Source organism: Anser anser (assembly GCF_964211835.1).
Source record: "Anser anser genome assembly, chromosome: 2".
In the NCBI taxonomy this organism is placed as follows: Eukaryota; Metazoa; Chordata; class Aves; order Anseriformes; family Anatidae; genus Anser; species Anser anser.
Genome location: NC_139721.1, coordinates 20,037,135 through 20,049,655, shown reverse-complemented (window position 1 = coordinate 20,049,655; position 12,521 = coordinate 20,037,135). Strand labels below are relative to the sequence as shown.

At 37.9% G+C, this 12,521-nt stretch overlaps 1 protein-coding gene across 5 annotated transcripts in view; it reads left to right on the top strand.

The window, feature by feature from the left end:
• Positions 1-6,650, top strand: part of ZFPM2 (zinc finger protein, FOG family member 2) — a 312,841-nt gene extending 306,191 nt beyond the window's left edge. For all 5 annotated transcript variants that reach the window (XM_083822270.1, XM_083822269.1, XM_083822271.1 and 2 more), the window contains one exon: positions 3,173-6,650. In XM_083822270.1, coding sequence (XP_083678396.1) covers positions 3,173-5,664 — 2,492 coding nt within the window. In that variant the 3' untranslated portion in view covers positions 5,665-6,650. The remainder of the gene's footprint in view (positions 1-3,172) is intronic.
• The last annotated feature ends 5,871 nt before the right edge of the window (positions 6,651-12,521 follow it).

Sequence of the window (12,521 nt, the reverse complement as noted above, 5' to 3'; positions counted from 1 at the left end):
TCTAAGAGACTACTTCAGGATTCCTTTCATCAAATGTGAGTCTCATAAAATGCCACATATACGTATCCTCTTTTGACATTCAGTGGAGAGACACATACCACCAGAGACCTATTCCTTCTGAAACAACAGCTTGGGGTCCTGAAGTAGGCTTCTGATTTAGAGGCAAGGGGCTTTCAGGAGCGGGGTTAAGAACTCTTAGTGTGTTTTTCCAGGGCACGTGTTTCATAAAAACTTATTTTCTTGTTTCATAAAAATATTATTTTCCTCCTTATAAATATAGAATTGGGATAGTGTTTTCTTTGTCCATGTTGTTAAAATGATAATACTGGATTTATGGAAAGTGGGATTACAAAATTCCTGAGATTAAAAATCCAAAACTCAGCAGGAATCTTATCTCCCTCCCTGAAGGTCTTCTGAGTGTGCTGTTTGAATTTGTTTTGAATTAGGTCTGGGATTGCAGGTTTTGAATTTGCAGAACATTCTGCATTAGAGTTTCCATTAGCACTCAAAATCTGCAAATAAGACTGCAGTGTCAGGTGTGGGTATGTTGGTTGTCTCGCATACAGAGGTGTGTCTGGACAGAGACAAGGGCCCCACAGGGGCCCTGATTTTCCTGTTAAATGGCTGAAGTGTAAAGGATGATAATTTGTGCTTTACTGACAGAAGAAAGCCTGATTTGACTTTGGTAGTAAAACTCATAGGGAAGAGGAAGTCTGCTCTGTGGACTTAGTGAAGTGAAAAACGTTTTCTTGGGCAGCAAATACAATCCTAGGAAGCATCATGTTGCCTTTTTTCTTTTTTTTTCCCCTCTGCCCATCTGTGGAGATGTGACAAAGTTTCTTCTGATGCTTTTCAAATTATATTTTCCTTATTTGAAAAGAAAAGAAATACACTGTGGAAGCTGCCTTAACCAGGATGTTGGAAGACATTTTAAAGTACACAAAAGTTAGACAAGTTTCTATACCACCTCAACTCTGTCCCAGTATATATACTTTATTATCTAATCAGAAAGGTTTAGTGCAGGAGACAAAAAAAGATCTTCAGGCATTGCTAATCAGTGCATTATCTCATAGAAGTCACGGTCTCAGATCATATGTTTTGGCTTTTTCTTCAGAGTTGGGTACCTCACAGAATAGGACAAGAAGAGTGGGAAACTTCCTAATGGAGACAGCACAGATAACACTTAGCCATTCATTTAGAGGTCAGATATTTTTGTGCTTCAATATCTTGACTTTGAATAACAGGCTATTGCCATTTTCTGTCTCTCTTGCCTAGCAAAGATTTCAGTGTTCAGTGAATAGTGGAACAGCTTCAATAGGAGTAAGCAAATGCAGCTCAGAAGGTCTTACAGTCTAGTAATTAAAACCAGCTAGTCTTGGAAGACAACAACTTCATTTCTTTCTGACATTGTAGCCATTGTCTGAGACAGTTGCATCGACTCTTTGCATTTGGTGTCATATCATTGACTTAGGTGTAGAGAGGGTTTGCAGCTGTGAGCTATGAGTGACTGCTTCTTCTTGCAACCTAGAGATAAGCGTCTGTGTTTCTTGAAAGGCATAGGTTCTTCTGGCTGAACTTCCAGTAAGAATGTTTTGGTATTTATTAGATCAGAGACTGAAACTCGAGCCGTCTCCTCTGTTTTAGTCACAAAGTAGTCAGTTCCATCAGTGTCTCTCTCTTTAAGATCCTGCCAGTCTTTAATTCTTCTGTGCAGATTATCACAAGTTATACTGCTGCTTCTGCAGTAAGAATGAGACATTCCTCTTCCAAATACCCTGTAACCTAACGCTGGGTTTGCTTCAGCTTCTGTGGAGGAGCCCACTGGGGGCTGTAGCAGACCTATGCCACTGGAGCATTGGGCCCCGACTGAAACAGAAATTCTGTAGAGATTTTTCACTATGACTGCACTATGTAATGTGGAAGCATATGAAACACCATCTCACGGCAGTGGAGGAGCTAAAGCTTCTTGTGTCCTCCTGGCAAAAAAAGTGCCTGACAGGGAACAAGCAGTAATTAAAGTTCTGTGTGTCTCCTCTGCTCAGTTTTGTCGTCTGAGGCCTGGAGTAGTTCAAATTCTAAATGTATCTCACAAATGTGAGAATTAGTGATGCTCAAAGTGAAGTGAGGACCTCCAGATCAACAGAATGGATTCACAAAGGTTGAGACACAATATTCTTACAGCTTTATATCGTTCCACTACCACAAATGTAGTTTATCTGACCAAGGCATATGCGTGTGTGTATGCGGAACCAATATCCATGTTTCATTTAGATTTCCAATACAATCCCTACCAATTATTTTTCAGCTTTTATTGTCTACAAGTATTCAGAATCTGTGTTGTTTCTGTGTTGTTGCAAGACAGAAATTTGGTCTTATCTCCTTTTAAGCATTTCTACTTTCAAAATATTGTGAAATATTTTTGTGTTTCAGCAATGATTAAAAGACGGCTTTGAATGTATTGTTCTTGGTAGGGAAAGCTGTTGTTGTATTACAGCAGTAACTACCTACAGCCATTATATGTGGGAGATAAAATATTTGTGAAACCATGTCTTATTTCTCATCCTACCTTCACAGTTAATACAACTCATGAGTCCTTTCTGATGAGGATAGTTCTGTATATTGTTCCCACACTACAGCCAACTTGTGGAAGCAAAAAGTTAATCATCAGTAATGCACAAAGTGCTACTTCTACTCTTTCAGGCACTCTAAGTTTGAGGGCTGTACTTTAAAGAAACCACATAATAATCTTGCATTTTTTGATCTTGATGTGCTTTCTGTGCATTCAAAATATCTAGTGATTGTGTGTGGAGAACATTATATGTCTCCTCAGTTAAAACTGTAATTTTTAAGGCCTTTCCATTTAGAATAAGTCCGGTCTATTTTTATCCTTTCCCTTGTTCTTTCATTCCCTTCATCTCTGCTGAGTGCACGTAGATACTAAGGCTCTCCACAGCAGAGCGGAAGTCTGGGAATCTCCTCTAGCAATTTGAGGAAAGAAATTCTGAACCAATTCAAGTATTTTCTGAGTGACTAATACATATGCAAGATTCCCATCAGGAGAAAATTAGTTGTTCTTACTGTGTTTGTGCCTTCTGTGCAACTGATTTTCCTGTATATTTTCTGAAGGGGAAAACGGTCACTTTAACTTGTATTTTATTTATCTTTTCTATAGGAGTGAAAATGGAAGAATTTCTCCCACCTGGCGCTAGTCTGAAATGCACAGTTTGTACTTATACTGCAGACTCGGTGATTAACTTTCATCAGCACCTGTTCTCGCATCTTACTCAAGCTGCCTTTAGATGCAATCACTGCCATTTTGGCTTCCAAACTCAGAGGGAGCTACTGCAGCACCAAGAATTACATGTCTCTGGCAACAAGATTCAGAGAGAAAGTGACATTGAACACTCTCCAAGTGGAAATGAGGAAGGTTTACAGCCAGCGACAGACCTGTTGAGCAGAAATGATGTTCCCCAGGGCCAAAAGACCATGCAGACTAAAGATGCAAGTTCTGATACAGAGCTTGATAAATGTGAAAAAAAGGCTCCACTTTTTCTTCCAAACCAGAGGCCAGAAACACAGCCTGCAACAAACAAACAAAGTTTATCATACACTAAAATAAAATCTGAACCATCTAGTCCAAGACTTGCCTCATCACCAGTTCAGCCTAATATTGGTCCTTCTTTCCCAATGGGACCCTTTCTTTCACAGTTTGCTTTTCCCCAGGACATCACTGTGGTTCCTCAGGCTTCAGAGATATTAGCCAAAATGTCTGAACTGGTCCACCGGCGGCTGAGGCATGGAAGCAGCAATTATCCTCCAGTAATTTACAGTCCTTTGATGCCAAAAGGGGCTACATGTTTTGAGTGCAACATAACATTCAATAATTTGGACAACTACTTGGTGCACAAAAAGCACTACTGCAGTAGCCGATGGCAGCAGATGGCAAAGTCACCAGATTTTTCCAGTGTTCCAGAGAAAATGACAGAAGCTGTAAGTCCCAGTAATGGTCAAAGCTCTATAAGCATCCTGAATACAGCTCCTCACACATCAGACCCAGAGAATCAGCTTCTGCAGACATCTTGCATTAACTCTTCCAATGTTTTAGATTTGATTGGGCCAAACAATAAAGGCCATGAAAAAGACTTCACAGCACAAGCTAAGAAGTTATCAACTGCAAGCAACGGCGATGAGAAGATAAATGGAAAACCTTCTGATGTGAAGAATCCCAATGCTTCTTTAGTAGAAGGGGAGAGTGATCCTAATAAGACCACATGTGAAGCTTGTAATATTACTTTCAGCAGACATGAAACATACATGGTCCACAAGCAGTATTACTGTGCCACTCGCCATGATCCCCCACTGAAGAGGTCTGCTTCCAACAAAGTGCCTGCCATGCAGAGAACAATGCGTACACGGAAGCGGAGAAAGATGTATGAGATGTGCCTACCAGAGCAAGAGCAAAGGCCACCACTAGTACAACAGCGATTTCTGGATGTGGCTAATCTTGGCAATCCATGTACATCTACTCAAGAGTCAACAGAGAGTCTTGGAGAATGTTACCATCCACGGTGTGATATATTTCCAGGAATAGTGTCAAAGCATCTTGAAACATCACTGTCTATTAACAAGTGTGTTCCCGTTTCAAAGTGTGATACTCCCCACTCCACTGTGTCTTGCTTGGAGATGGATGTGCCAATAGATCTCAGTAAAAAATGCTTACCCCAGTCAGAGAGGACATCCACCTCTCCCAAAAGGCTGCTGGACTATCATGAGTGCACAGTATGCAAGATAAGTTTTAACAAGGTAGAGAACTACCTGGCTCATAAGCAGAATTTTTGCCCTGTCACTGCCCATCAGCGTAATGACCTGGGACAGCTTGACAGTAAGGTGTTTCAAAACCCAGAAAGTGAAAGAAACAGCCCAGATGTCAGCTATGAAAGAAGCATAATCAAATGCGAGAAAAATGGAAACTCAAAACAGTCCTCTCCTAATGGAAACTTATTTTCCACACACTTAGCGACACTTCAAGGACTAAAAGTCTTTAGTGAAGCAGCCCAGCTTATTGCTACAAAAGAAGAAAACAAACATTTGTTTCTTCCACAATGCCTTTACCCTGGAGCAATAAAGAAAGCTAAAGGAGCAGATCAGCTTTCTCCATATTATGGAATAAAGCCAAGTGATTACATTTCTGGTTCTCTCGTCATTCATAATACTGATTTAGATCAAAGCACAAATACAGAAAGTGAATCTCATAAAGGCCAGGCTCCTTCAAATGGATGTGCTGTGCAGAAGAAAGAGTCTCTTCCACTACTGCCAAAAAACCGAGGCATGGTAATAGTTAATGGGGGACTGAAACAGGAGGAAAGACCTGCAGCAAACTCACAACAGGAGAACATTTCCCAGAATCCTCCGCATGAAGATGGGCACAAGTCTCCTTCTTGGATCTCTGAGAATCCGTTAACTGCAAATGAAAATGTCTCTCCAGCAATTCCTACAGCAGAGGAACAATTGTCTAGTATAGCTAAAGGAGTGAATGGTTCTACCCAGGCCCCAACCAGTGGAAAGTATTGCCGACTGTGTGACATCCAGTTCAACAATCTTTCAAACTTTATAACTCATAAGAAGTTTTATTGCTCGTCACATGCAGCAGAACATGTCAAATGAAACAATTGGTCAACTTTGGTACCTGTGTTTAGCATATTGTTCCATACAGTCTAAAGAAAGCTGTTTGAATTACATCTGGACAATCAGGAGATTTCGCTATTGCTGAGTTGAAGACTTAAAGGTGTAATTTCATTACAGTCCATTAGTAAAGTGTATTATTGGTGCCATTTTCAAAAATATTAATTTATTTTACCAGCAGTATTCATAGCTGTAGTTATGTTATTTTTTATTTAAAAACTTTATATTAAAGTCATTTGTAATGTTATTGTATAGTTATTGTGTAGCACATATGGTTTGCACTGTATAGTAGATTTTAAAGAAAATAGTCACAAACAATACAGAAAAGCATTTTAGAAATAGCTTCAAAAGCACTTGTGTATCCTGATTTTTTTTTCTTATATGCTGTTGCAAATATATGTATATGCTAAAATATAACTTGCAAAGAAGTTTCAACTATGCTGTAAAGTTCGCCTTAACATTTCAATTTTTTGAACAATTGGGCTCAGTTTGCACTTTATATTTTAGCAGATACAGTACCTTAGTCATTAGGCTTTGCATTTGTATGTAGCAGTATGTTTCTGTCCACTTTCTTAATCTGAAACGTACGTTAAATGAAGATGGCAATTTTTTTCTTGTATAGTACTTGTATTTTCTTTCGCTGATGCATCTCTGTCTCAATTTTTAAACCTTTGCTGTTAAATGCAATACTTTATAAAGAATGAACAAAATTACTGGAAGCAGTATTGTAAGTAATGAGGTCATATCAATCAGTTTTATCTTTTGAAAGGCACAGTCTAAAACAAAACCCTAAACTCAATGCTGCAATTATGAATCTAATTCATATATAAGATATATTTAAATATAAGAGTAGCAATACTGCAACTGGTGATCACAAAGATAATGTTCTACTTCTGATAGAAATAATTTCTCAACAAATGTTGTTACTATGCATGTATATGGATGGAATAAAATTCCAGATCATTGGAGATGTTTGGCAGTAATTTCTTTAAATTTATTTTGTTTGAAAAACAAAAGGGAGGATTTAGCATTCACAAACTGTAAAGAAACTCTTAGAAACAGGTTAACATTGCCCCCTCTTCAATGGGAGCAAAGTGACCAAAGACAAAATGAATATAAAGGATGCCTCCACTCTGAGGGAGTCCTTGCTGACAGGTCACCAGCACAACCAGATCTAAGACAACCTAGTGAACTAAAATTTAAAATCTGAAGGTCTGAAACCAAGAAGGCTGTTCCCTTTATTGGAGCTAAGGAAGACATATTTCCCTGGCAGTACTTCCATATGTCAAAATCAGTGAAACAATCTGCTTCATAATACCGCTGGTATGATTCTTTATATTTTCGGTAGTCTTAAGAAAAACAACTAATAAGAGTTGTTTAAATTGAACAGCAGTTTGCTCCACTAATTCAATATATAAATTACTATTCAATAATTTATACTGAAGTCTGAACAAATGCACAATTAATACCCTTCACTTGCAATTGTTCAGTCTCCTGTACACTGTTTTCATTAAAAAATTGACATTATAAAAGTGAACTATTGATGCATTTTTCATCCTATGAATTTGAAAGCAAAGCCATAACCTGAATATATCACATAAACAGTTGTAGTTAATTTAATTCCTGTACAAGCCAAAGAAACAACTTAGAATCAAAAACATAAAAGGATGATATTTCAACCAAGCAGCTAGAGTCTAGCATAAGAATATGCAATACCACCAACCTTCAGCAACCCTGCCCTGTGTTCTTTGAAACTGAATTTGTCCTTTTATATTTGCAAGTGCAGATGAACAGGGACATGTTGATTCTATGATTCTGTGTGATCCAGTAGCAAAAAATTTAAAAAGCATTTTAAGATGTATTATTTGCAACTCTGGAGTTTAGCTGGGCTTAAAATATAAAATACAGATGCATAATATTGTGCCAGTTCTCACTCCCAATAAAGACAAGTGTAGACATTAATTTCAGTAGGACCAAAATTGTTCCTATAGCAAATACTTTGGGTAATAAATCTCACAAAGTAGGAAAAGTGTCACATACACTGGGAGGGTAAAACAAACAAATCATTCATGATTATCGATTGAACATTTATTAGAAAATATCATACAAGTATATCTATGAATCCACAATATTTAAGGTAGATGGTACATTTTGGCCTTTTTGGTGGCAAACATTATGTTGAAAATCATCCATCGTACAAAACTGGTTTAAAGAACCAAGTGATTACATCTGGACTGAATTAAGGAGATTCTGAAAGTTCCACGTGTATAGGCAAAACTTTTAGGGAAAGTTGTTCAGAAAACCATAGGTAGTGTAAGTGACAATCACTAAGCTCCAGGGAGGTGTTTATGCCATGAGAAAGTAAGAGAAAATATTAAGGTTAAAGGGAGTACCCAGCTGAAAAGTGGTGCCAAAAGGGAAAAGCCTTATCACAGAACATTTCTGATCTGGAAATGTTTAGGGTACCTGATATATTGCAGAAATAATTTAAAGCTTCACATTCTGTATTATGTTCTTCCTATGGCTCATCCAATTGCTTTCACACCACAGAATATACCTGGTGGCATTTTCTCTCTATAACTAACCTATTTGGTTGACTGGTCCCATTTTTATACATTCAAAACAAGCTCAGTCTGATCATCTGTGGATATAGTTTTACTGAATTTTACACACATTTTGCACATTTTGCTCACTTCACTGGATCATCTAACAACTCTGATGTATGCAAAACCCCAAGGTTACATCCTCACACTCTCTGAAGTAAAACTTCACATTAGCTAGGTGAGTAGCAACTACAGATTACTGACATTTGTTTTCTTATACATTTGTTAGAAAACAGAAAGCAGATATCTGTTCACCTATCTCAGGAACCATATCTTCCTATAACTTTACATACTATTTCTGTTTTTTTCACTTTCTTTATTGCACACATTTTTTATTTGCTCATCTGAATTAAGAGCATAAATTCTTTGGTCAGAAAGATCTGTCATATCTCTTAAACCACTTTGCACAATGCTGTCCTAATCCCAGCTGAGGGTTTTAAACATGTCTATATTTTAAGTCATAAATATTATTTACAACAATTAACTTATTAATTTTGCTTCCTGACCAAATGATTATTTCTAGTCTCTTCAGATTAAATTTATGAATTACTTCAAAGTGATACTAGAACAGGTAAACTGTCTATTACTAAGAACTCCCGTTGAATATAAACTCTTTGAGATTTTGTAGGTTTCTTAATTATGTATCAAATTGCCTATGTGAAGAGCAGGAAGTAGGTCACCTCCATTGAATACTTTGGATTAATTATTCTCTGTCAGCTGGAGTCAGTGAATAAATCTTTGGGGCTAGTAAGTGGAAATTAATAGCTCAACAAAAGGCATTAAAAATTTCCTGTTTTTATGATAAAACAAGTGAATTTGCTTTATATGAAGGCCTAATATTTAGAAGAGCTAAATCCTGCCAGACACCTGATGCACTGAATACCCAGTGGGTTTTAAGTTAAACCTTTTGGCTTTTTAAGGAAGATCTTATTCACAAAATATCCCACCTACTTGCTGTTCTAAGAAGAAATGTTCTGGCCATGTCCATGTCTGCCTCGTTTATTTGCCTGTATCCTCAAATTCAGGCTTTGAAGACTCTGGTGAATTCCCATTAGTATCATAATTTTCACACATTTGTCATGTGGTGTCTCACATCTCTATTTGAATGCTTTACACTATAGTGATTTTTTCATTGTAACCATAAATGAGGTGGACATGTGTAATGAAGGCAGAAAAGGGTAAAAACTGATGTCTATTTCTCTTGAATTAATTGTAATATCATTAGGGTGACATTTTCTCACTGCTACAAGTGGTACTACACTCATTGCTGGGCACTGTCCACAGGAATGTGATAAGCAGAAGGGAGGAAAAAACAAAACAAAACAAAACAAAACAAACAAACAAGAAAAAAAAAATCTTAAAAGCCAGGACCATCATCAAGGTGAGGTAAGGGAGGGCTAATCTATTCTTCTGAGTGGACCCGGGCTGTAAACCAGAACCACTTTAAAAACTGGGCCAAGGAGGAGCTCTGAACAACCGGAAAACCTGTCTTAAAATTATGCAATGAGTACAGTGGAAGAATGGTGATGGGGGATAATTTAATTGAGGGACAAAGAAGATAAGAGAAAGGGAATCAGAATTTTGTTAATCTGAAGAATGTAGTATGGGTACTCTGATGGCTACAGAAGGCAGCAATTACGAGGCACTAGCACTACAAAAATGCAGTGCACCCCATGAGGCCTACTGAGAGTGTCAAAAATACCAGTGAGACAAAATCCTTGGAAGATCATTCCAAAATGCTGAATATTGCCAGTACAAAGATTTTGGCACTTGTTGTCTCCTTCTCCTGGAGGATGACAATAAGGAAGGGAATGACAGTTGGGTGGGACACTGGGCTGCCAGGAACTGTCAGGAAAGACATAGCTCAGAACAGATGAATGCAAACCCATTGCTAATAAGAGAGAAGTCAGATACCCAAGCTTCAGCTGTGTTAGCCTACAGGCGTGCCTGGTCCTCTTCTCTGAAGTCACCCATATGGGTCATCGACAGTGCTTTGAATCCAGACCCCTTAAAGCCATAGCAAAATCAACTAAAATAATTATGGTGGCATTTGTGTATGGAGTGAAACAGAACATGGGGCAGGGAGGTGGGCAGAAAATCTACACTCACGTAATTGAGTCTTCTTCATAATATGAAGGCACAAGATGAATGAGTTGTGACCGCAAGCGTGGGACAAGAACTTTTGTGCTGGGGTGAACAGGAAACCTTATTTCTGATGTTTGCAACTTCTTTCTCCTACTCTATCCACAGATGCACATATATGTATGTATAAAACATATACAGAGAGATCAACTTGTCCAAAAGAGGGAAAGAAGATAAACTACATTGAAAAGTTAGATCAAGCAGATGAATGAGGTGATTAGACAAATTCACACAGTTGTTTCTCATCTCCTCCAGTTAAGTCTCTGTTAGAGCTCTTATATCCCTCTCCACATCTTGAAACTCACTCCTCTCTAAATCCTAGTCACCTTACTCAGAACCTCAGTGGTTCTTTGCGGGTGAACTCCATGAAAGAATGGGTTGGACACAATCTTTGAATTACACTACTGATAATTTTAATGTTCACTTTTTATAAATAGCCTAGTATTCATCCACCAAGTCGGGGGTGGTAATTTCATTGTGTTCCTTAGCAGCTGAGTTTTAATCAGCTCCCATGGCTATCAGGACAATCCCCCTGTATCTGTGAGGGCAGCAACAGGGATAGAGAGCAGTCAGCATTTACTGCTTCTCCCCTCCAGACTGTGTTATTCTGCAAAGCAGAGTAAGTCATTGGACTACAAAGAGAGAAAGAGACTGGGGATTTTAAGAGTTGCAACCTGGGGAGAAGGGATTTGGGGATTCTGCCCTCATGGTAGTTTCTGTCTTACATTGAGCAAATATTGGTCAATGTTGGTCAATATAGTCGTCAATCAGCAACTGAGGCTTATGTGTTACAAAACTTGACATGCAGTATGCTTTCATAAATTATTTCAGAAGTCCCTTTCCTTTTATGAGAATTGTCTTTTCTGGGTGGGTAATTTTTATTTTAGGCTAAAAATAATAATAATGAAATGTTGGCAATGTTTACAGTTTTTAATACATTAGCATACTATGTTATTGAAATATGTAGCATCACTAAAATACATTCAAAGTTCTCATCTTATGGAACTAAATGTTATAAGTAGCTGACAGATGTTGACATGATGTCATTTTTTTTGAACTTCACTGTGCTGGAGGTTGCCAGCGTCCCTTTGTGATAGCCACTTCACAAACAGAGGAAACTGGCTGTGCTCTGCAGGAACCTCCCCTAGGAATTACACTGTGTTCCTTTTTCCACAAACATCAAAATACATCATAGATTATATCTACTATATTAGATCTGATAATGGCTTTCACCATACAAATATGACATTAATTATAAAACATTCGGCATGCAGATATCCATTAAACCTTTCTGATACAAAACTGCTGTGTATACTTGCCAGCTGTTTATTATATAAAATTATAACACTAGTTTTTGCATTTGCTTTACGATCATAACAAACATAATTAAGACCTGTAAACAGCAAAGTTAAAATAGGATTCAGTCTCAGGTGATGAAAGTGCCAGTTTTCTTTGCCAAAGAAAACTGAAGAATTCCAAACTTTTCTTATCGCCAGAAAGGACTAAAAATAAATAATAATAGAAAAAAAAATGTTGTGAAAGCTTTTTCAGTGACATTCATGAGCCATTACTCTGGGCTCTGGAAGATCCTATTGTGAATGCATTGCCGGTGTGGAGGAGCACAGTTCAAGCACCTTCTATCGATGTTCAGAAGCAGCAGTAGAATGAGAGATGTGATGCTGTTTCAGATAAAAATAAATGACTTGTTTCATTACAGTAAACAGTTTGATGCAAAATGCAGCATTCCGAAAACATGAATTATCCTCCTATCTAAAGTTCTTCTAGGAATGGAGGTGAGGTAAAGTTAGTACTCTGCGAAGTACCAAAACCTCTTCTCCCTAGAGGATACCCACCGCTGCTAACAAATCACTCATAAAAATGCAGGTCAGGCATTTGGAACCTACAGCTAATACTAACAAAAATCCCATTGAAATGAATTATGGAATTGCTCACTCCACTTGCAGTGTCTAGGAGTAGATAAAAGAGAATATGTCTTTGTGACCTTTATACAGGTTCTGCTGCATGTATACACTATACAAACAGTTTCTGCTGTTTGTGATACCAGCAGCTGCAGAGTAGGAGCCACTAGCTCCT